This window comes from Podarcis filfolensis, assembly GCF_964270895.1.
Source record: "Podarcis filfolensis genome assembly, chromosome: 1".
Classification (NCBI taxonomy): domain Eukaryota; kingdom Metazoa; phylum Chordata; class Lepidosauria; order Squamata; family Lacertidae; genus Podarcis; species Podarcis filfolensis.
In genome coordinates this window covers 96,152,213-96,177,124 of record NC_139604.1, presented here as the reverse complement: position 1 = coordinate 96,177,124, position 24,912 = coordinate 96,152,213, and the positions used below count along the sequence as shown (strand labels likewise).

General features: G+C 40.4%; 1 protein-coding gene and 1 long non-coding RNA gene across 2 annotated transcripts in view; both read right to left on the bottom strand.

The window, feature by feature from the left end:
• Nucleotides 1-13,201: 13,201 nt before the first annotated feature.
• Nucleotides 13,202-24,912, bottom strand: part of LOC310767021 — a 962,895-nt gene continuing 951,184 nt past the window's right edge. The window contains exon 2 of the long non-coding RNA XR_014550582.1: nucleotides 13,202-21,418. This is a non-coding gene — a long non-coding RNA (uncharacterized lncRNA). The remainder of the gene's footprint in view (nucleotides 21,419-24,912) is intronic.
• The window catches only part of FMN1 (formin 1), a 110,613-nt gene continuing 109,114 nt past the window's right edge, over nucleotides 23,414-24,912 (bottom strand). The window contains exon 17 of the mRNA XM_083610835.1: nucleotides 23,414-23,719. Within this exon, the coding sequence (XP_083466961.1) occupies nucleotides 23,675-23,719 (45 nt within the window). The 3' untranslated portion in view covers nucleotides 23,414-23,674. The remainder of the gene's footprint in view (nucleotides 23,720-24,912) is intronic.

Below are 24,912 nucleotides of genomic sequence, written 5' to 3'. Positions count from 1 at the left end.
GGAAAAACCCTGGAAAGAGGGAACTTTGACAGCTGTGAGTAGCTAGGGACTTTCAGTCCCATCAACTGCTTCATGGGGGCAAGAGCTACCCAAGTTCAGTTGCTTTGCTCATTAGGCACTCCTGTGCAGATCTCAGTTTTGCTAGTGAAGTTAACACCAGCTTGCTTGGTGTGATTTACTGCTGGCTCGCTCCTGTCACATCGAACATGAATTAAAAATAAATAAATCAATGCATACATTTTGATTTCAATATCAAGCCAGTTTTTTGTTCTTCACCCCCCCTTTGTTCTTCACCCCCCCTTTCACTTTGCTTCAGTACTTAAGAGTACTGAAGAATTCTGGGCAACGCTAAAGTTTGCTCACTATTTTGCAACATTTTGGTTGGCCATACTAAAGGGACTTTGGAATTGCTCAATATAAAAGTGGCAGTTTAATCTAGAACCACATATGCTAATATAATGTAACCTGCCTGTCCCTCTGCTTGGCTCATTTGGGTTTCTCTTTGCATGTTGGCTTGCAGAAGATTGGCCAATAGTACCTTAGAAGCAGGGGTGGGTCTACTATGGAACTAAGGAAGCTTAAACTTCAGAGCGTCTAATCCCACAATGCTTTTAAACAATTGGGTTTAGTAGACCAAATATGAGTCACACAACTCAAACTGATTTTTTGTTGTATATATCACAAAAATCCCAAAGTTTGAGAGTCGGTAGCACAGGTGTTGAAAAGGCAGAGTGTCACAGTATTTTGAAAACTATAAAGTGTATGAAATTTTCATTCACTCCAATTACTTTGATATGTGAGATAATCCGGTTCAGCAATTTTAATCAAAATCTGAGATATAGTAGTTATTTTTTTAAAAAATGTGGTCTGTCATAGAACCACATTGAAGAAGATAACAGGGGTTATTCCAGACCCTATACAGTGGTATCTCAGGTTAAGAACTTAATTCGTTCTGGAGGTCCATTCTTAACCTGAAACTGTTCTTAACCTGAGGTACCACTTTAGCTAATGGGGCCTCCTGCTGCCGCTGCACGATTTCTGTTCTCATCCTGAAGCAAAGTTCTTAACCTGAGGTACTATTTCTGGGTTAGCGGAGTCCATAACCTGAAGCGTCTGTAACCTGAAGTGTCTGTAACCTGAGGTAACACCAGTGGCGTAGCGTGGGGGGTGCAGGGGGGGCCGGCCGCACCGGGCGCAACATCTGGGGTTAGGGCAAATCCACGGGTTAGGGGGCGCAAATCCACGGGTTAGGGGGCGCAAATTACTTGCCTTGCCCCGGGTGCTGACAACCCACGCTACGCCACTGGGTAACACTATACATTATAGCTTTCCATGGAAGCTGGATTCCAGGATTCCAGTAGAAGTCAATGAACATAGGCTTCCCTGGCTTGGTTGTTCATCCCCACAAGGTGCGAATATTGGAAATAGTATCAGGGCAGCCACATGATGGAGCTGAAGTTAACAACAGCCCCTCTTAATTCATGCATCATGCTGTGTCACAGCTAGTCACTTGAAATGAATACTTTGAATTGGTCTTAGGTGCTGAGCACTTGAAATGAATACTTTGAATTGGTCTTAGGTGCTGAGCACCTGCTGAACTGTGACTCATACCAGTTTTCTTGCAAGGCATCGTAATGGGCTTAGTAAAACGTACCCACCCCCAAACCATTAACATTAGTTCTCAGTTACAATCAGTTTTTTCCTTGGCATTTTACAATATTTCCAGACTATTTTTACTTTAAATGTTTGCTGTAATCGAAAATAAAAACCATAGCTGATTAAAGGCGGAGAAATTGTGTGGCATACTCAATATGCAGAGGGAGGGTCAAATGTTAAAGAGTGAGAATTTAACCATAGAAATCTGGGGAAGCAGGAGTGCTTACATTCTCTGTGCCTTTTATTAGAAAGTTACAGAGGGTGGCCAGTGGCGTAGCGTGGGGGGTGCAGGGGGGCCGGCCGCACCGGGCGCAACATCTGGGGTTAGGGCAAATCCACGGGTTAGGGGGCGCAAATTACTTGCCTTGCCCCGGGTGCTGACAACCCACGCTACGCCACTGAGGGTGGCCACATACAAGCATTTTTATCATACACTTTCTGAATGCTATACTTGGTAGTATAATACAAGCCTTATTCAGGTGAGTGGTACCCATGGGTATCAAATGCCTGTAGGATTTCTCTACATCTCCTAGATGCCAATGCATGTGCCTACCACACTTCTGGTCAATGCATATTTGGCACCAAACTGCAGGGGTCCTATGCACTCACATACATATGAGCATATGACTGTATCCATGATGATGGGTTGCTTGGCTGATCAGATTTCCCCTTCCCATGGAGGGAGCCATACATGGGTAAGCCCTCTGCAGGATGTCCTTGACTATGCATCATTTCATAACATCAGAGCCCAGGAAGTGGGGTAGTCTGCATGTTTTAAAGCAGAGTCTCCAGCTGTTGCTAGACTTAACCTACCATCACTCCTGGCTACTGGTAAAGTTGGCGGGGGATGTTTGGCATGGTAGTCTAACGGTGGGGACTTGAGGCTGAATAACACTGCTCTAGAGAACTCCTCCATGGCGTTTGGTAGTGAATGCCTGAACATGGCTACAGATGATCAAGTTACCACTGAATAAGACCATCCTGGTGTTGTTTGGTTATCTGTATGCCATATGGACTCAACTAATCCCTCGTCAACTACACACACACACACACACACACACACACAGTGTTAATCTTCAACTTGTTAAGTGGAGGAAGAGGAGTTTGGATTTGATATCCCGCTTTATCACTACCCGAAGGAGTCTCAAAGCGGCTAACATTCTCCTTTCCCTTCCTCCCCCACAACAAACACTCTGTGAGGTGAGTGGGGCTGAGAGACTTCAGAGAAGTGTTACTAGCCCAAGGTCACCCAGCAGCTGCATGTGGAGGAGCGGAGACGCGAACCCGGTTCCCCAGATTACGAGACTACCGCTCTTAACCACTACACCACACTGGTCCACCTGTATTGGTACATGGCCATCCTGTCTATGCCAAATCCATGTACAGAAAAGCAGGGAATCGTCATGAATAGCTATAATGGCATTTGAAGTCCAGTTAGCTGACTCTGCTGACTAAGAACTGTTGGCTTTAATATGGTTCCACATAATACCCCATATGGCAAATGGCTGACTTCTCAGCTAAGCTTTGATGGTGGGGGTGGGAGGGGCAATGCTTTTTTAATTGCTGCTTGATTGTGCTTTCATTATTTTCCCATCTGATTGGAAACAATATTTATAACCACGTCCCTTTTAAGTAATTACAAGAAGATGTGAAAGACAAATATACTGACATAAAAGGAGAATGGTTTGATTAACAGTAAAACAGGAACATTTCTAAGATGTCTCTTTCATCTTTTGTTTGATACAGATGTAATGTCACATCATTCGGGGATGAATCAGTTGGAGCAGAACATTTGCAGTGGTTCCTAACAAAAACACTGGCATTTATTTCTTAAATTAAACATTCAAAAGCAGATATATGCTGACAATATAGTGATTGAGTTAGAGAGATGCAGCCAGATGCCCTGAGTTGGAAGATGTAGCTGAGGCAAGGTGTGCTATTGAGGTAGCAGTGGAAGCTACTGAAAGGATGGATGAAATCTGTCCATTTTGCTTTCTTCCAGTTTCTCATTTTTCAGTTCAGTTCTCCACGTTTTCTCATCAGTTTGCATGTGTTTCTTTTAAAGTCCTCATCAAAATTCACCAGCATCTGTTACCAGGTGGTTCCCAACCTTTGAGGTTCCCTTCTACTTCCCACCCCCAAATTTCATGGACCCAACATACAAAAATTTGCCAAGGCTTTAAGACAATGATCCCCTCCCAGAGAGCCAGTGTGGTGTAGTGGTTAAGAGTGGTAGACTCATAATCTGGTGAACCGGGTTCGCGTCTCCGCTCCTCCACATGCAGCTGCTGGGTGACCTTGGGCCAGTCACGCTTCTCTGAAGTCTCTCAGCCCCACTCACCTCACAGAGTGTTTGTTGTGGGGGAGGAAGGGAAAGGAGAATGTTAGCCGCTTTGAGACTCCTTTGGGTAGTGATAAAGCGGGATATCAAATCCAAACTCTTCTTCTTCTTCTCCCAGTTGAGCCTCCAGAGGCACAAATGGAAGCAGGGACTGTCTTGAAGCCTCTTGCAAAAGTAGACTTTGAAGCAGCTTCCCTGCTCCTCTTTTAAACACTGATGTTTGGGAACCACTGTTGTAGGTCATACTTCAGGATGCTTAAGCAAACTTTAACGTGAAACAGCAGGTTTTGTAACTTGAGAGAGAAAAATATGTACCATCCTATGTGCAAAGTGGAATGTGCAACTGTAAGTCTCAGAGTTCCTTAGTTTGCGGGGGGGAGGGGGGGCTTCTCAAAGGTACTATTACATATGTCACAGTTCCTGCTTGCCTTTTTGTACACAAGCAGTAGGAGCCAGTCTCCCTGGCATACTTTATCAACAGTAGTATCAGATGTAGGAGAGGACATGATGTGAGCGTCAATCCATTTGGAATGTGCATGCAATTAAGACCATTTTTTCCACAAATGAATCAGCATCCATGTGAAGTCCTGCCCAGCATTGTTGTGGCCATTTCCATGGATGGAAAGTTGCTTTCAATGAAGCATGGTGGATGGTTTGGCTCTTAAAAGGGTGATGGAAAGAGTCACGTGTTGAATTAACGTATTTCCACCCATAAAGGCACATACTTCCTACCTCTTAAGGAATAGCAATAAGTGCATCTCTGGCAGTGTGTGGCCACACAGTACAAAAACAAGAGACATACAAATATAGGCATATACAGTGGTACCTCGGGTTACATACGCTTCAGGTTACATACGCTTCAGGTTACAGACTCCGCTAACCCAGAAATAGTACCTCGGGTTAAGAGCTTTGCTTCAGGATGAGAACAGAAATCACGCGGTGGCGGAGCAGCGGCAGTGGGAAGCCCCATTAACTAAAGTGGTGCTTCAGGTTAAGAACAGTTTCAGGTTAAGAACGGACCTCCGGAACGAATTAAGTATTTAACCTGAGGCACCACTGTAAAGTGAAAAATGATTGAAGAAGTTTAAAATAAATAATTACTCGTATAGGCTAAAATACTCTTGTCCAGAACATAAATACTGGTATTTACTGTGCAGACCATGAAGTCAAGTACATATTGACTTGGAAGCAAAGTGCATCGTGTTCAAACGGGGTTTACACATTGCCCATGTAAGTGAGTAGATAGATAGAATCTTTGTTTGCATCAGTCACTAGTCTTAGCAATAAAATAAAATACAATGTACTGAGGATAGAGCTAAATGCTTAGCTATAGAAAGTATGTTCTAGAGGGTTACATCAACACAAATGGCAGAATTAATACGTACACAAGTAAGTATGTTCCATCCACTTTTGATACAGGCTAGGTAATTCAAACTACAGACAAATAGTCACCAGGTATGGTAAGTATAATTGAGTAACAATAGTCACCAACGAACTCATGGCAATCCTATGCTACTCTACTCAGAAGTGAGTCCCATTGAGTTCAGCAGAGCTTACTTCCAAGAAAATGGGTATACAATTGCAGGCTAAATCTTTGTTGAAGCAATGATTCTTCAATATCAGCTTTGTTGGACCGGTCATGTTGTGCGGATGCCTGATGATCGTCTTCCAAAGGAACTACTCTATTCCGAACTTTAAAAAATGGAACGCATAATGCTGGTGGTCAACAAAAGAGGTTTAAAGACTGTCTCAAGGCAAATCTTTAAAAATGTAGTGTAAACACTGGCAACTGGGAAACACTGGCCTGCGAGTGCTCCAGTTGGAGAACAGCCTTTACCCAAGGTGTAATGGGCTTTGAAGACACTCGAACTCAGGACGCAAGGGAGAAACATGCTAGGAGGAAGGCACGCTTGGCAAATCCACACCGTGATCAACTCCCGCCCAGAAACCAATGTCCCCACTGTGGAAGGACGTGTGGATCCAGAATTGGCCTCCACAGTCACTTACAGACTCATTGTTAAAACCATGTTTATGGAAGACAATCTTACTTGACTACGAGTGATCGCCTAAGAAGAAAGAAGAAGAAATCTCTGTTTGGGGCTTAAAAGATTTTGAAGAAAAGAGTTGAAAAGTGAAGTCACTATTTCTAGATTGTATTCTTTTATTTGTTTGTAATCCAGATGTATGAAAAAGTGAGACTTTGCAAAATTAAAGCTGTCAAAGGGAAAGGAAAGATCAAGCTGTACGTATGACGGAGAGAGAACTTGGCAACTGGATTGCAAGATGGCAACGGGAGATGATTGGGTCTAATTTTTTGCAGTGGAGCAAATGCCAGATGTTTTCCCCACTTTGATCTTAATAACACTTTAGGCTGCAGACAATAAGATTGGTTTAAAATTTATTGTCTCTTTGATTTCTACATTCTAATGCTTTTAAAGGCCTTTACAAAAGACAGATTTCTAAATATTGGCAACTGAGGTGGCATCAAAAGTGTCAAATCATTAAGCCCCCTCACAAAAAGGTCGTGATTAGAACCCCATTTATGTTTCCACGCATTATTAGTAAATGAGTTCTTGTGCAGGCAATCATCAATTTTCTTCATATAATAAAAAGACCTATTGTGTCACATATGAAGATACTTGCAGCATCTGTAGCCCAGCTTCTTATAAACCTTTCATCTTCCATTAAGATCATTGGAGGTTATAACAGTATATTAAAATAATAGTAAGGGACAGGAGTTGAAAGATGTATTAAATGATTCACTTTATTTGGAAAAATCAGCTGCTGTAGAACTTTTATCCGCATAGTAACAAATTATTTAAATATCTCTGGGATTTTATCATTGCTATAACCAATGCACACTCACAATTTCCATTTACCCATGTTGAATGAATGCCATGAGATGTAGAAAAATGTTGTGTATTCTGCAAGAAATTCATTAACAGCAGTGATCTGGAAGCCCAGTTGCAATACATGGAAGTGTCAGAGACTAAATCACACTTATGAGAGTTTCATGTGCAAACACTTCCCTAAGCAGTCTGGGAATTTCTTGTGAGTGTCATCCTCAATATGACCTTAACAGATTGGAGAAATGGGCCCAAACCAACAAAATGAATTTCAATAGGGACAGATGAAAGGTTCAACACTTAGGTAGAAATAATCAGATGCACAAAGCGTGTTCTCCCTAAAATGAGAGCACGGGTTGCAGTGTGCGCCGCCAGGCCAGCCCTCTGTTGCCAGGCAGGTTAATGGCTATTGCCTGGTGCAACAATTGGCTGACCGGGTTGCTGGGGCAAATTGCATGTAGCAAATTGGTGGGTGGGATCATAGTCTTTAAATATTGGGGGCACTCTGCCTTTTGCTTTCTCTTTAGCAGAGTGCATCGGATCACCCGCCCGCCCGCCCTGTGTTCCGGTTGACCTTGCTTTGCCTGTCATGGGTCATCTGCCTTGGTGCAGGGGCCTAGTAGGAATTTAGCCATTTGGCTGATTGGCTGGTGCCACTTGGTTTTTGCTTACTACTTAGCAATTCGTCACAACTTGTAAGGTTGCGGTTAGGCATTGGTTATAAAAAGCTGGTGGTGGAGGGGTCAGGATAGGCTGTGCCTGCCCCTCCAATGGTGCTGAAAGGGAATTCCGTTAAAGGAATCCTGGGGCTTGCCACGATTTCGTCCAATCCCTGAAATGGGACCAGGGCTGGCAAGCCTTGGGGAGCTGGTTGGGTGAGCGGTGAGGGACTGACGCTCAGCTCAACTGATCCCCAACATTGACTTTCCCTTCAACTGGCTTCCGATGGAGTTCGAAATGTCAGTTCTGTCCCAGGCGGGATGACAGAGAATCATAACCAATGTCTAAGCAACCACTCACAGATTTTGTATTTTAATAAAGTTGTGGCCAAAATAGTGCCCAAAAACCTTAAACTTAAATTACGTGTGATGTGTGAATTATTTTGAGGGGTGGCTTGGGGACCTACACACGCAAATATAGGTTGGGGTTCACTTGGCTTAACAGCTCAAAAGGCTCTAGTAGGCCACAAGTTTAACAGTGTGTTGTAGCAACAAAAAAGCTAATGCAATTCTAGGTTGCAGCAACAGAAGAATGGTGTTCAGATCAAAGGGAGCAATAATAGCAAGCTTGTTTTTTGCTGCCCAAGAGTGTAGGACCCAAACCAATAAATTCTAATTGCAAGAAAGGAGATTCCAACTAAACATTAGGAAGAACTTTCTGATGGTGAGAGCTACTTGACAATGAAATGGACTACCTTGGAAGGTTAAACAGTTTGGATGGCCATCTGTCAGGTATTCTGTGATTTGTGAATTGCAAAGGATTGAACTAGATGACCCTTGTGACCCAGTCGTGGGATTCTATGATCCCATGCTTGAAAAAACATAGTTCATTGGAAGACGCAAGATCTACTCACTCTGGAAGAATGGCAGACGAAGTTGATTGACTTTATGGGATTGGCAGAATTGACTGGCAGAATCCGTGAACAGGGAGAAGAATCGGCAGAAGAAGAATGGAAGAAATTCAAAGACTATTTGCAAAAATATTGTAATATTAAGGAATATTGAGTGATGTTGGATTGAAATTAAGGGGTTATCAGCTGTAATGGTATAAAAGAATATGAAAAAATAGTTCTTTTTTTGTATATAAGTAAAAGTATAAGTTACAATAATTTAAGAAGATGGATAGAAAATAAGGCTTTTAGCTGTAATGCTATGAGATAAGGATTTGCTGGATGAACAATTTGAACTGGAATACAAGAAGGGGAGGCATGAGGAGGTCAGGGAAATATGTTATTGAAAAATAAGTTATGAAATTTATGTGTTCTTAATATTTTTTCTTTTTAATTTTTTTCCTTTTTTTCTTTGTTTGTATAAAATGGAAAATCTTAATAAATATCTTCTTAAAAAAAAGAAAAAACATAGTTCATTATTTCTCCCTTATTTGTAAAACTGTGACTTCATTGAATCCATCCCCGTGGATAACTACTACTCTTTAGACAGTGGATGATTTCCATGCAAACATGGAACACTATCAGGACTGGCCCAACGCTGACTGGACTAGCAGGTGAATTTCACCTTAATCCTGGCGATGGAATGGTGTATTCCATCCCATCTGAATGCAGCAAACTAGCTTAAGAGTGTTCATTGCAGGTTGTGTGGCACATGTAGTTGTAGTGTCCGAAGCTACTCACTGCCTCAAAACATCTGGAACCGCCTCCTTTGTTGGAAGCTTTTATGCAGAGGTGGACAGCTATCCACCAGAGATTTGGGTGTTGCAGATTCTGAACTGAGCATGATGCTGGATTAGGTTACCTGCGAGGTCACTTGATCCCTGTGCTTCTATTAATATAATAGATAAAATAGTGTATATGATACAGAAATTAAAGAGCCTGAAAAGAAGTCATGCCACTAATGCTACTGTTAGAATTAAGAAGACAACCAGGCCCACACCATGAACAGTACACAGGACAGAAGTAGGACAGTAGTCAGACCCAAACTTACAAGGCCTCTATGCACAATGTCCTTCTCTAAAGCTGGGAGTCAGAAATACGTGTATATTTGATTTGAATGGTTTCCTGCCCGATCCCTGCTGCGTACCTGGCTACCTGGGGCTCCCATCACACTGTGGTCCATTGGGCTGACCCTGGAAGGAAGTGCAATTGAAGTTTAAACAAGGACATGTTGTGAGGGAGAACTTCAGCCAACTGAAACCCAGAGTGCCTCTTTCCCTTTCAGTTAGAACTGGATGTGGCTCCCTGAGGCAAAAGGTCAGCACGTCCGTCACGCATAGGCGAGACCGTCTGCTCTTCTCAGTTGGAGAGGGATGTTATTTTCTTAAGAAGCAGGATGTTATTCCTAGAGGTCTGCCACTTGGTGAGGTCAACAGTAATATTTTATGCCTAATGTTTATGATTAATTTTGGCTGTGGCCTTTCCTTTCAGCATTTGTATGGTGTCAACCTGAGCTGGCGAGGGTCAGAACTTGACAAGGTTATGGCGTGAACCATACATTTGCTTTTCTTCCCCAAACAAATACTAGAATAACAATGCACATGGGAACTGGGAAACACATGGTTAACTCATACCATAAGATCTACACACTCAAGAAACTAGAGTACAATCCAGGAATCTCTCTCTCTCTCTCTCTCTTTCTTTCTTTCTTTCTTTCTTTCAGATCTATTTTCAACTAAATTGAATCTTATTAACCACAACTATAGTTGTAACCAAATGCCAAAATGTTGGGGTGTTTATTTATTTTTGCCTTCTTTCTCAAAAAAGCTTTGATGACTGATTGGAGAGAAGCTTGACATTATATTCAACTTGCTAAGGCGTGGTTTGTAATGTCAGAGGATTTGGGCTCCACAGCAAAAGCAACATTACTATTCACCCTTACTTAGGAGTAAACTCAGTGGAACTTTCTTCAGAGTAAATGAGCATAGCATTAGATGATATAAAAGACAAGGTAGATTAGAACCCAAACTTTCAGAAAGAATCTGCTCTTGCAATGATGAAGGCAGAATGATTGTGAAGATTCTAGCTTACTTCTCTAAATGTGATGTAGAAAATTTCAAGCATAGCAACAGCATCAGACCATGCTTGGAATGATATATACAGTAGTTTCTGCAACAGGGTAAATTTTGGCCACAGCAAAATGGGACTGTCCCTATATAGACCTGTAAATTCACTTAGATCATCTGGGGGAGATTCTCCTTGTGGCGCTGAACCCTACAGTATATAGTAAATCTGTGACCTGAAAATGGGCATTTTCTGTGGTGGTTGTTAATTTCATTCTATACCACTTTATTTTTTTCAAAGAAAAAAGTTCAAAGTGGTTTACAACAATTAAAATGTTAAATAAAACAACCCAGAATAAAATGTTCCTGAAGAAAGTCAGATATAAAGTGTACATTCAATTTAATTAATTGGAAACTAACATATTATCTTAAAAGATTTCAAAACAAAACATTACAATGGAAATAAACTACAGGATGCAAATCTAATGCAGCAAAGTTAAAAAAAATCTTAAACATTTCAAAAGAACACATTGCTAAAGGAAGTCAAATATAAAATACACATTTAAAACAGCACAATTAGCAAGAGATTAAAATATTATCATAAGCATAGAATGTATCTGCTGCTGCCAGTCTTGCCCATGGTGGTTCATGATGGGCGGCAGCTGTGGAAGCGCAGGGTTGATGACTTGGGTTTACACTAAGAGATAGCCAAGATGTTCTCTGGCTTCTGCAGCAGCCTCAGATTTTGTAGTTGGAGTCAGTCAAGGCCCTCCTCTTCCAGGCCAAGTGTCAAAAAGCATGCAAGACACAGAACAGGTCTTCCAGGACTCACAGCCAAGACGGTCACAAGAAGATTATTGCCCTGTTCTGTGGAATGCCCTTCTTTCTGCCATGGGGAAGATTCAGACTTCTTGTAAAGACTTACCTCTTTTGACAAGGCTTTTCTTGACTCACAAGATTGGAGCCCGATATATGTGAATGAATTCCTCCTAAGTTTTATTTGCTTTCATATTTTTGCACTTTTAAAAATTGATTTTAGGCTCCATTTTTGTTGAATGGATATTGTTTTGTACAGTACACAGAGTACACCATTTAGAGATTTTTAAATTATTAAGCAATTTAGAACGGATTTGAAATGAATGAATGAATAAAGAAATATATAAAAATTGGGAGGCAGAAATATGTAGAAAGGGAAACACTATGAAACAAAAGGAACAAGTTTTGGGGTTTTTTTTGGGGGGGTGGAGGCTAATCAAAGCACACTTATGTTCTTCCGTGTGTAGCCTCATTCATGCCACCACAGTTCAAGGCACTTTGAAAAATAAGTAATGATGATTTCATTTTTAATCTATAATATATTTTGGAAACTTCCTCAGAAAGTTGTTGCCATGCGTTTGGACCCCTCTAACAAAAACAATAACCAAATTGTGCATGATGGTTCCCAAGATGAAGAAGCAGGTTTCAACTTATGTTGTTGTTTAGTCGTTTAGTCATGTCTGACTCTTCGTGACCCCATGGACCAGAGAAGAAGAAGAGAAGAGTTTTAAAGCGGAGTCTTAAAGCGGCTAACATTCTCCTTTCCTTTCCTCCCCCACAACAAACCCTCTGTGAGGTGAGTGGGGCTAAGATACTTCAAAGAAATGTGACTAGCCCAAGGTCACCCAGCAGCTGCATGTGGAGGAGCGGAGATGCGAACCCGGTTCCCCAGATTACAAGTCTATCACTCTTAACCACTACACCACACAGAGCACGCCAGGCACTCCTGTCTTCCACTGCCTCCCGCAGTTTGGTCAAACTCATGCTGGTAGCTTCGAGAACACTATCCAACCACCTCGTCCTCTGTCGTCCCCTTCTCCTTGTGCCCTCAATCTTTCCCAACATCAGGGTCTTTTCCAGGGAGTCTTCTCTTCTCATGAGGTGGCCAAAGTATTGGAGCCTCAGCTTCACGATCTTGTCCTTCCAGTGAGCACTCAGGGCTGATTTCCTTCAGAATGGAGAGGTTTGATCTTCTTGCAGTCCATGGGACTCTCAAGAGTCTCCTCCAGCACCATAATTCAAAAGCATCAATTCTTCGGCTTTCAGCCTTCTTTATGGTCCAGCTCTCACTTCCATACATCACTACTGGGAAAACCATAGCTTTAACTATACGGGCCTTTGTTGGCAAGGTGATGTCTCTGCTTTTTTGGATTCTATTTTGAATCAAGATGGCAGGCTGACCCTTTCAAAATGGCACTGACTTTTTTGGTTTCCTGGAATTCCTGAGCAAGACTGGGTATGAGGCTTCTAGTGGTATATTTTCCTTAAAAAGAAAGATGCAAGTCAGGTAAAACAGGGTTGTTTTTTTTACCATTACAGGTACCTAGTTCTCATTAGCCACAGATGGGCAACCTGTGGCTTTGAGGCTACATATGGCCCTCAGGTTTTGTTTCCCCAAAGTCCTCTGCTGGTGATTAGTTAAAACATCTAGCAAAAGTGACCTGTGTTTCTTCAGCAGTTCAATGGGTAGAGGAAAGTGGGAGACAGGGAGAAAGCGAGAGAAGGGGGAGCCAGAAAGACAGAAATGAAAGGGATGGGTCTTCCTGCCTTTGGCTCTTCTTCTTCCCATCACAATCATACATGACCCAATCACTTACCCTCAAGGGTTACAGAAAACTTAAAACAGTTGCAGACAACAAAACCAACACACTTTAAAATTCCTATTTGATTTTTAATGTATGAACTGGTAGAACAGGAATTAGAATAACATGTTTCGAAAAGTATTCTGTTGATCAGGTGATCTTTTGGTGGTTATAAAGCTATGGCGGACAGGATCAAAAAGTGTGTAACAACATACAGGTTTGCAACAAATGAAAAGTAGATCAGCCATTAATGAAACACCTGCAAATGTTTATCTTGTAATATATATCTATATCTATATCTCCGTGGAGTCAAAATACATCATTCTTGTTTTTAAATAAATAAAAGTTTCCACTGCATCAGGGTTAGTAAAACATAGTCTGAAGCTAGAGATTTAGCATATAAAAATACAGAGCAATAATACGGAAAATATATTATATTATTTACATGCAATGGTCCCATATCTCTTTCTTTGAAAAATAAAAAGCATTTTTACAAATTTAACTTATCTTGAAATTTCCAGTAAAATTAGATTTTTAAATACTCAACGGGAACATATGGTACATAATTGTAAAGAAAAAATTAGCATAATCCAAGCTTCTTTTTAGCAACTGGGAACTTCCCTGAAAGGAAGAAAAGCATTGCTATTCTGCCTAACCCCCCTCTATATTTACATCCATGCAACAAGCATTTCCTCAGCATCATGCCTGGCAATGCTATTCTGGTAAAAGATCAGTACACCCTAGATTTATTGATGGGGCAGCTTGTCTTATTAGTGTCACTTCCAGGGAGAGTTTCCATTTCCACCCCACTCACCCCCTTCTCATTGGTCTTATATGTATTTTATACATACTACTGTTTCTTTAACAATATTAATCCTTAGTATCTTTATACTAACCCCCCCCCCAGTGCCTCAAAACAGCTAATAAATCTTACCTCTTTAATCATTGCAACAGCCTTACTAGGTTGGGCCAGTATTATCATCACCACCCTAGATGGCAGAATCCTAGAATCATGGAATTGTAGAGTTGGAAGGAACCAGAGTGGGTAAGGTAATAAGGTGCAGACAGGCTAGGACCACGAGACTCCAGATAACCTAAGACTTCCCAGTAAATTTATGATTAAGACCAGTGCTATTTTTCTAGAAAATGAGGCGCCAGAACTCACCATGAATGCCTCCCTAGTTCTCTTATAATGGCAATGGTGCCCATCTGAGTGGTGCTGGAACCAAGTTCCAGCAAGTTCTGGTTGAAAAAGAAGCCCTAATTAGGACAAAATTTGAACCACTAAGTTATTGCCATGCTCTTAACTACTACACAACCCCTGCTGTATTTAGAGGACAAGACATTCGGGCATTTCAGTTTCTTAATGCTTAAAATCTTTATATGCACTGAAAATCTTTATATCAACAGCACTGTCAAATCTCAGATGTTGCTGCAAGCTCAGGAATTTATTTCATATCACCCAAGTGCCTGCTCCTTATGCAATAGTCTGGATTGCATCATTACACAAGGATTGCTGACTTGCCTCTGAAATCTCGGGAACAGGCCCCAGAAGACTGGTTCTCATGGAATGAAGCTTTACGGAATGGCATTGATTTGAACTTCAAATCTTTCAAAGCTGTGTTCGATTAACCAACTCAGGCCCAACCTAGACATGGCACACAATTGAATGCAACTCTCCCCCTTTTCTCCCTCTACCAAGGCAGTCCCAGGAGCCTGTGAATTTGGTGTTGGTGATGGGAAATGCCAAGGAAGAGGCTGCTTAACCCTTTTCTGTCTGGCCACTCCTCCCCAATCCATCTGTGATTTCTAATGCAAATGCACATTCAGATATACACCAAGTCCTCAGTTGATGCTACAGCTGCCAAGTAATACATATGCATGTTCAAACCAGCGCTCAAAGTCTGTCACTCTAGGTGTACTTAAGGTCCCTTGCACGCTTAGCAAGGAGCTTTTTTGATCTGTGCCCCCCCAAATCCCACTTCTCCTGTTGGGGTCACTTGTGCCCTTGGCAAGGACCTGTACCAGCACTCCCCCCCAAAAAAAAATCACTTTCCCCACATTTGATCTTGTCACAACAGTGATGGCACATAACCACACACATCTAAGTCACACACTCCATAGTCTCCAGCCGTCTACCTTCATACCGTCTCGCCATTTCTCCTACTACTCAATTTCCAGCTCTTGTCTAAACTCATAACATTACAGATAACTGGAGACTGATTCTGGGGTGATTTTTGTGCCCCTTCCCTCAGACTTGTGCTCTCAGCAGAGCTGGCTTTGCCAACTCCTAGGCACTCCTCTGTTTTAGCTGCTCCGCCATGGCTAATGTGAGAAACCCAGCCGTTGGCCCTGTTCTGCCTTTGTTACAAGAAATATTGTGACTTTTGACTCCTGGACCGCTTGTGGCGCAGAAGTGGATTGGGGTAAACCTTTCCCAAGCTTCATTAAATGTTGTGCCAAGGCAGTACAGTTGTGCCAAGGCAACGGCAGGGGTTTGCTGCTGGTAGAATAGCACCAATGCTTGTTATTGTGCTGGCAGTGGGGCTAGGGTCAAACATCATGCCCTTGCATTCTCATAGGATCCTCATACCCAAGTCCTACGTGCTCCTTTGTCAGCATATTGACTCATGGAACTGGGTCATAGGGGAGACACACTAGCTTCCACCCTCAATTTCAGGATGAATTTCCTTTTTAACCCATGCCCTATGAGATCAGCTGCGTGCTTAATAATATTTGTTGACTGGCCAGTTGGAAATATCCATGTTTTCCTGACCTTGCTACAGTCTCTGTGGTTTCTGTAACATGCAAATTGGGAAGAGTTGCTTATGATGTTTATTTATTCAAGCACAGAGGAATGTTTTTATTGCATACCAAACAAGGAGGTGATGTAACGCAGCTGAACTTCTTGATCTAACTTTCATTGAGGAAAAAATCCATTTGCATTCACTAACGAATTACTACCAAATTGCAAAAAGACCTGATAAAAGCTTTCGTGATAGATTCTAACAACATTTTATCCATGATTGACACTAACACCTCAAGAGTTCAACTACAAGTGAGATGCGTCACTGAAATATGAGAGGCCCTTCTTTGTTTCCTGCCAGGGGTGGAGATATAGATGATGACAAGAGATAGGGCCTTTTCAGTGACTGCACTGATAATGTGGAATATTTTGACCCACAAAGGAATACACTTAAGTTCTTGTCAGAATGGTTAGAAATGGAAGAAGAACTAAGACGACTTCAAAATTATATTTTTTTGTTTATCTAGTGCCATCTATGTACATGGCACTTTTCAAATGACAACAGATCCCCGCCCTGAGCAGCTTACAATCTAAAAATCAACACAACAGAGGAAAGGAAGAGAAATGAAGGCAGGGATCAACAGTTATACACACTTGGCTTGGTCATACTAGATATGGGAATGAGGAGGTTATGTGAAAGGCTTCATGGAAAATACAGATTTTGAGAACGGATTTGAAGGAAGAACAAGACATTGGAACCACAGAGGCATTCGAGGAGGAAGAGGAACTAAGGGCATCAAGGGGAAAAAGACAAAATCATTTGAGGGAGCAGGAAGCCTTGGGAAAGGTGACGGTGCTAGAGCTCGATAAGAAAAGATCACCATCAGAGATGCTTTAGAATTGGAGGAGTCAAGTAGAGATGGCAGAAGGATGTCTTACCCAGGCCCAGAAAGAGCAGTCTGCACACAGACCAGCTATAGTTAAAAAAAAACCAAAAAACCCCCCGAGGGTACCAATTATCACATCCAAAACTGGAGGTAAACACACATCCAAAACATAGTTCCTCAATGTGTTATCTTATCCAGAGTTCTTTGCAGAAGGAACCAAAAGTGTTGCAGAAGGTGGTGGACAACCTTGTATTGTCCCTGGATCAGTGACATGGTCTGGAGACAAAGGAGGCTTAAACCAATTGCAAAATGCTTCAGATAGACATTGAACACAGAGGGCTTCCCATAAACCAGACTTTGCAGATATTGAACTTTGTTGTGTCCGTATAGCAGTATGATACAAAAGGATACTTTCAAGTCCTAAATTTAACTTACATTTTTACTCGTTCAGAAGGTACAATTATTGGGCACAATCTGGCAACAACAACATTCATCATAAAGTGTGCTTAAGTTCAAGTGATTTAAATGGGGGAGATTTAAACATGTGGTTTCTCCTACTGAAATAATAATAATAATAATAATAATAATAATAATAATAATAATTTATTTATACTCCGCCCATCTGGCTGAGTTTCCCCAGCCATTCTGGGCGGCTTCCAATCAAGTGTTAAAAACAATACAGCATTAAGTTGGACTTTCAATTTTTGTGACACAACAAATTGATACTTTGCATTTCCTATCACTTCAAGAAAGCCAACAATAAAAATGACAACACTAAAAGTCGATTACCAGAGTTCAGTTAGTAGACTTCACTAGTCTAGACCATCATCTTTAGGAACAGATATAACTATCCTCCTTACCAAAGAGGCATTTGCATTTTCTTCTATACGGGAAAATTAGTGAGGTCACAAACTGAAACACACATCAGTGCCAGTATATAGTCTGAAGGCACACAAGACCAACACCCTTCTGAAGTTAGGCAGTTCTGGGTCTAGTTAAAGCTTGAACGGCATGTACACTGTCTTAGGTTCCATGATGGGAAGAAAGATGAGATATACATGTAAGAAAAGCTAATTAATTAATACAATACCCCACCTCCCCAAATTGTGAGTCAACCTCTATATGATTGTGCTGCCAGTCATATTTGATACACTACCTGCGAGAACCTGCCAAAGGCTTATAAGCTAGTGAAGCTGTTTACCTAAGTAAGATGTGTACGCATTATGCAAAACTGGATCCTCTAACAACAAACTTCAGATACCATGTTCTCTGTTTCTGATGAAGCGTCTAAGATGACAGAGGTATGAAAGGCATTTAATCAGATATCTCTGCAAAAAAGAGAAAGCATGTAATTGCTTATGATCTCATATGTGGTAGTAACTGAAGAGGGAAAAGGTAATGTCTTTCTACATTGTGAAATAACTTTTGCATATTTGGCATTCTCTTCTCTAGTTGGTTTAGCATTGTGGTTTGGAGTTATTTGCATTTTTTTTCTAAACAAAAAAACTGAAGTGGTTGTTAAGACATTTTTCTTGCATAAAGAACTGTTTGTAGAGTAAGAAGTTTGAAGACTTAAGACGTGTGAATTAAAAATACCACTCAAAAGAAAACCTAGCTTGATCTGCTTCATATGAAACCTTAAACCTATAAAGCTCTTCAATGCAGCATCGTGAAGCCTTTGGGAAACAGAATGATTTTGTGTGGAACTATTTCTCTGATTTTGGTTCTGTGTTCTGCGTGGGAGACTATTCCCATCCTAGACAGTTCAAATTTGTCTTACTAAGAACGAATGCCAACATTATTCTCAACACACCAAAAGATTCCAGCACTACTTAGAGGCCCAACAGAGGACTTCTGAATGGGAAAACCAGAGCAGCCAGGCCAACAGAAACAATTATTTCTGCTTTCTTGCCTAGCAAGAAATTGAAGATGGGTAACTATTTTATGAAGAGATTGTAAGTACCCATGTCTGTCACATCAAATGGGAAAATACTGAAAGAAAATTTATATTACATATTCTTTGGAAGGTTTCAATGTCTGAGAAAAACAAAAGTGTTATATGACCAAACTGTGATTCTAGTGCTTTTTTTTTTTTAGAATAAAGAGGGAAAGTGTCTACAGCTTTCATAAGAAAGCAACCCTCAAAGATGAGATTAGATTTCCAAATGTAGCAAGAGACAAAAACTGAAGACAACCATGAAAAATAACAGCTACAATGAACTCTAGCATGGAAACAGGGAAGAGATGCACTTATAGCAAAAGCAATGCAAGAGTAGGTTCTTCTGGTATGCCAAATCGCTTTGGGATAAAAAAATGTTGGATGCAGCCACTCACTAAACCTGTTCATCAAAGAGTTCAAGTTTTCAAGCTAACTCTGCAATACTTCATTGTTCAGCTTAGTAGAAATAACACATATTATAATTTATTCTTAAGTCTTTATGAATCAGAATGGAAAGGCAGCTTTTTCTCCATTATACATATGACATACAGTAATCCATTAAAATATTCTTCTGCTTCTACTTAACAGTTACACAGTGCTGTCAGAATGGTAGGTACAAGAGGCCTAATCTTAAAATAATCAACAAGGACACCTTCAAGGCAGTGGTTTTTTCTGGGGTAAACATTTTGTGAATCTAAGTTTGGCCTCATTGAGAGGCAGAATTTCAATATGAGTAGGAAAATGAGAGTAGCCCTAAACATTTTTTTTTTAGAAAAAAAAGCACTGAGTCAAGGTATTCTTCTTTGTAAATATTCTTACACTTTGCATGAGTTCTGAATCGGGTATATTTCTATTCTACTGTATTAAGGGGTTTTGTGTGAGCTGAAAGTTTGCATGATCTTTCAACAATATAAACTGTCTCGTTTTCCAAAACAACAGTTGTGCCAATTTGTGTTAGGCAGAAGAAAAACATTATTCTGGCAGGCACTTGATGACATAATACACCAGCTAAATAAAATTCACATCACTGAATATTATGCTGTGGATGTTGCTGGTTCAATGCATCCATGTAGCTTGGCACACGTTAAAATGGCTGTATGAGTGCCTCACCACATATCCAGCATGCAGTTCAACTCAGTTACCACATCTTTCATATAGCTTCCAAAAACAGATTGAGCAGTGATGTGGTGAATGTGGATGAAACTATTATATGACTGAGTAGTGAAAGTGATCAAATAACTGTTTTCGCCATGCGCTGAACTCTGCATATTCCCACTTAGCTCACATTCTCAACGCACTAATTTACTGTGGGAATGGCCCTGAATTTCAAGATGTCATAGCATTTTAAATATATTTATCAATTTTGCATCAGGGAGCAGAATACAAAGATTATTTCCCCCCCAGTTTCCAGCAGGATAGTTAAGTATTAAGAAACAAAAATGCAGGGCATGAGTTGGGACCAGTTGTTTACGTTCCATTTGGATCCATTTCCAGTGCTACTGTAAGTAAACTTTAAATAAACAAAACAATCCAGAAATGGGCTCTGAATAACTGTGAGATGCTAATGGGCTTAGGACAAAAGATTCTTCTCAGACTAAACAGTACTATCAGAACTCGCCAAACAAGAGGGGTGACTGTTATAACAATACTGTAAAAGGAGTTCTGCTAACAGCAACACAGTGGAAATGTATTAATGTACATTCCATACAGCTTTGGCCCAGAGATGTAAAATTTCCCACTGATGGTTCCCACATTCAGTCTAGAATTGGACACCACAAGAAGACTATCTTAGACTGCTCAAGTCCAATGAAGCTGGGAGTCACATTACGGGTCCCCTGACACCCACCCACTCGCCCCACAATCCGTAGCAATGACTACAGCAGCGTTTCTCAAAATGGGAGGAAATGTGCTGGGTTTCCAGCAAGAGATTACAATTTTGCGCGCTGTATTGGTAGTAAGATTTAAAAACAATCAAGGCTAAGGACTTCCTTAGCACAAGCAAAACTGGCAATTTCACTGGGTACCATTCTGGGCTTTTAACTGCATCCCGCTTTAATTATCATGTATTAAGAAAAGCAGAGAAGATTCAGACAGAGATGAAAGCAACAGTGACGAGGAAAGATTTGAAAGGAAAACCTGAGGCAATTTCTTATAGTTAACACATACTATAACTGTATGCTGCTCCTATTACAAATGCAAAACTCCAGCCGGACAACTGCCTTTAACTGTAGAATGGCACAAGTGTTTTCCTAGCCTTTGTGCAGCACAGCTGCCCCATCCAAATAGGTTTCCATCCCTTAGCTGAAGGCATGAAGAGGCTGAGGTTTTTCTGCCTCTACACCATCCAGAGTTTCTAGTAAGAAAGGAATGCAGCTGTTCTCATCAAAGAACCAGTATGGCATAGTGCTTAGAGTGCTGGACTAGGACCAGTGAGACCTAAACTCAAATCCCTTACTCAGCCTTGAAGCTTACCGGGTGACTTTGGGGCAGTCACTATTTCTCAGTCTAACCAACCTCACAGGGTTGCTCTGTGGATGAAATGAGGAGAAGGAGAGTCATATGCACCACCTTGAACTCCTTGAAGGAAAGGTGGGATATAAGTGGAATAATAAGAGGGGCACAGGCAAATACATGTCTCCCTGTTGACAAGAACATTGCACTGCTAACCATCATAAGCTGATCCACAGGACCAGTTTGGTAAGAAAAAACTTCCCTATGCATATAACTCAGCTCTTGCAACAACCTGTGGTAAACTACTGTCTACCAATCCACTGTGATTTGGACCAGTTCAGTCATGGGTAAATTTCACTCATTCATTTTCTGAAAAAAATGATAATACTTGCCAGTGGTAGTTGTGCCTTCATACTGCTAGCATGTGGCTTTTATGTTCTGCCAGTAGCATTAAAGATCTCAAGTCTTTTGTGAGTATTGGCATTACACTGCTTGTGAAAGAATACGTCAATTAAGATCAATGTCAGTTGAATTAATTGTAGTGTGGCTGCTGCTAAGTTTTAAATTGTGGGTTACATCAAAATGCCCTTACATTTCAACTGCATAGCTCCATTATAAGACACACACATATATTTGATCAGAAGCATGTCACTAAACCTCCACAGGATTTTGTAATAATAATAATAATAATAATAATAATAATAATAATAATAATAATAATAATTTATTTATACCCCCCCATCTGGCTGGGTTTGACTACTGTTGCCCTACTCTTTGGCTTTTCTAGACTGTATTGCTACTTTGGTCTGTATTTCTAAAGATGCTGTAATTTTCCTGTTCCTGTACTTCATACAAACACTTTCAATTTTTTTTAGAATTATGTTTCCTTCAGCATAGGAAATTGTAGGGCTATAAATGATAAATGTTTACATTAAGAGGGAAAAGATAAGTTCATTAACTGCATTCTAATGTCTCAATATTTAGGATACTAACTAAATTTCAATGGCATTTGGATATCAATAGGAGATATAATACGTGCTGTCTGAGAACCTTGCCCTTGAATTGTGTAAGATAAATAGCATGTTTCATATTAAATCTTTCAAATAGGTTGTTCATACAATTGCATTAACTTCTTATAATAAGAAATTAAAAGTTATTTTTTAAGATAAATGTTTGATTCAATTGTGGCACTTTGCCTAGGCCTATTACGAAATATGATTCTCCTACATTTGTCCTGTAGGTGACCAAGTTTCCCTTTCTTCCACACTCTTTTCTCAATTTAATTTACCAGACTCCCTTATCATACTTTATTACAAGTGTCCTCTAGGACGCAGAACCCCTGTTCATCTCCTTCTTGGTACACTCTTTAGTTGTTGTGGCAACCGTTGGTTAGCCTGTGTTTAAGTATTTATGATATACAGCATTTTATTTTACATAATTTTTCCGTTGCAAGGACTGCTCTTTAATTTTAAGGGTGTGATTCTGTAAGTTCTCTCAACTACAGCCTAGAGAGGAGAGATCCTGACATACCTGACAGAGATTCTAAATGGCACTTCACATGAGTCACTTACAGTACCTCAATGGGAGAGCAATGAGGTATTTCTATTCAAAGTCTATGGAGCAGAGTGTATGGATAATGTATGTTCAAGAGCGCACCTATGTCTGTAAATGATCTTTCTCTCACACACATGCACGTATGTACGGGAAAATGTAAACATGTTCTAAAATCAGTTTCACCAAAATGCTGACTATAAAAGAATATAGGCTTTGGTATAGATTAATGATAAATAATGGAAATGCGTGTTCTACAGCTAGAAGACCAACTATAAATAAAGCATTATTGAATATTGCTAATCTGACCTCATGTTGATACAGAAAGTATTCATTTTGCCATCAGACAAATGAAGAATATAGTATGAACAAAACACCAAACGTTAATGAATGCAGCAGTTACATTATCTATGCCTTATTCAAGTATATATATACACACACCTTATTCATATATATATATATATATATATATATATATATATATATATATATGAGATTTCTTTCTACACTTAACTTCCACCATTTGCAAGAAGGTAAAGTTAATCCTTTGGATACCATCAAAATCATTTTCAACATTGACTTAGTAAATATTATGGTCTACCAGCACATGAGCCATCCTGCAGAGCTGGCATAAAAGCTATTTAATTCACTGTCTAAAACCCTGTCTTTTACATTAGTGCATTTTGCATAGAGTACTTCAAACAACTTTTAAGAAAAGAACTGCATTTAAGCCACATAAGGAAGAGTTACATAGAACTCTTCATAATTCCCATGTAAACAAACTTCTTATTGTTCCCTCTTCTGCACAAGCCAAGGGATCCAGAAGTCTTTTGAGGATTGTCTGAGGAAGAGAACAGCAAAGCAGAACTTCCTAACATCTAAAATAAGGTGCTCTCTAGGGAATGGGCAGAGGGAAGCGTCATGCAAGGTATTAAGTCACACTGCGATTATGTTCATGTGTCTTCTTTCAGTTGGTGGTCGCACTGGCTTCCTTCTGACGTAGCCTTTCTTTCTGTTGTTTAAGAAAAAAAAGGAACTTTATTATCATTCTTTTCTTTAATTTTCCATCTGTTCTCAAATTGCACAGAGTATGTGGTCTAGTACACTTGAAGAATGGAGCAGTCCAAAACCAAAGTAGACATAAGCTTTTTCTTTCCTGAAAATTAATTCCTGAAGTGCCAAGCCAAGACAATGGCAAGCTTTATACAAGCATACTTAGGTTTGCATCTAAGTCACACCCAGAGTAGACACACTGAAATACAGTGGTACCTCAGGTTACAGACGCTTCAGGTTACAGACTCCGCTAACCCAGAAATAGTACCTTGGGTTAAGAACTTTGCTTCAGAATGAGAACAGAAAATGCGCGGCGGCAGCGGGAGGCCCCATTAGCTAAAGTGGCATCTCAGGTTAAGAACAGTTTCAGGTTAAGAACAGACCTCCAGTTCTTAACCCAAAGTACCACTGTAAATGAATGCAAAGGAGTCATGACAAACTTATTGATTTCAATGTATCTACTCTGAGTATGACTTACCTGGATACAAACTTAGCCTCTCATATCATCCTAAGTATATGCCTAATGTGTTCAGAAATACCTTTCCAGTTAACATTAGCTAGTATTGCACTAACACAAAATATTAGTAATGTGAAAACAAGCAAGAATATTTGGGGAGGGATTAATGTCTCTAGATACAGAAGTAGATTTTTTTTAAAAAAGAGAAATGTACTGGAGCTGATTTTAGCAGGGGCATCCCTTTCCCACAAAGTGGGACAATACTGTAGTGACTTCTCATTGCACATACGGAGAGGTCCCTTGATAAAAGAGGAAACTGTAATAAACCATGATTGTGTGGGGAAGCTTGGGTACACAGAAGTTGTGGACTAAAGCCAGTATAGACCAGATAAATTGGCCCACACTCTTCCTTAAGCCAAACTGATAAATGACCATCTCCCCTCTAGGATCACCCCTTTATACCAGACTGTACCAATAATAAATGGCACAAGCATGATTTAAGCACAGTTGGCTGGGTTTTTTTTCAAATATTGCTGCTAAATTGGATCCACCTTAATTTGGCAAGCCAGCACTGGTTGCATCCAAATATGGCAAAAGAATTTTCCATTTGTCTGTGCACAAAAAGAAGAGACAGCAGCCTATACTGGAGAAAACCCAGGAAGCCAGGCTCGTTCCTAGATAAACAGGGTGACAAA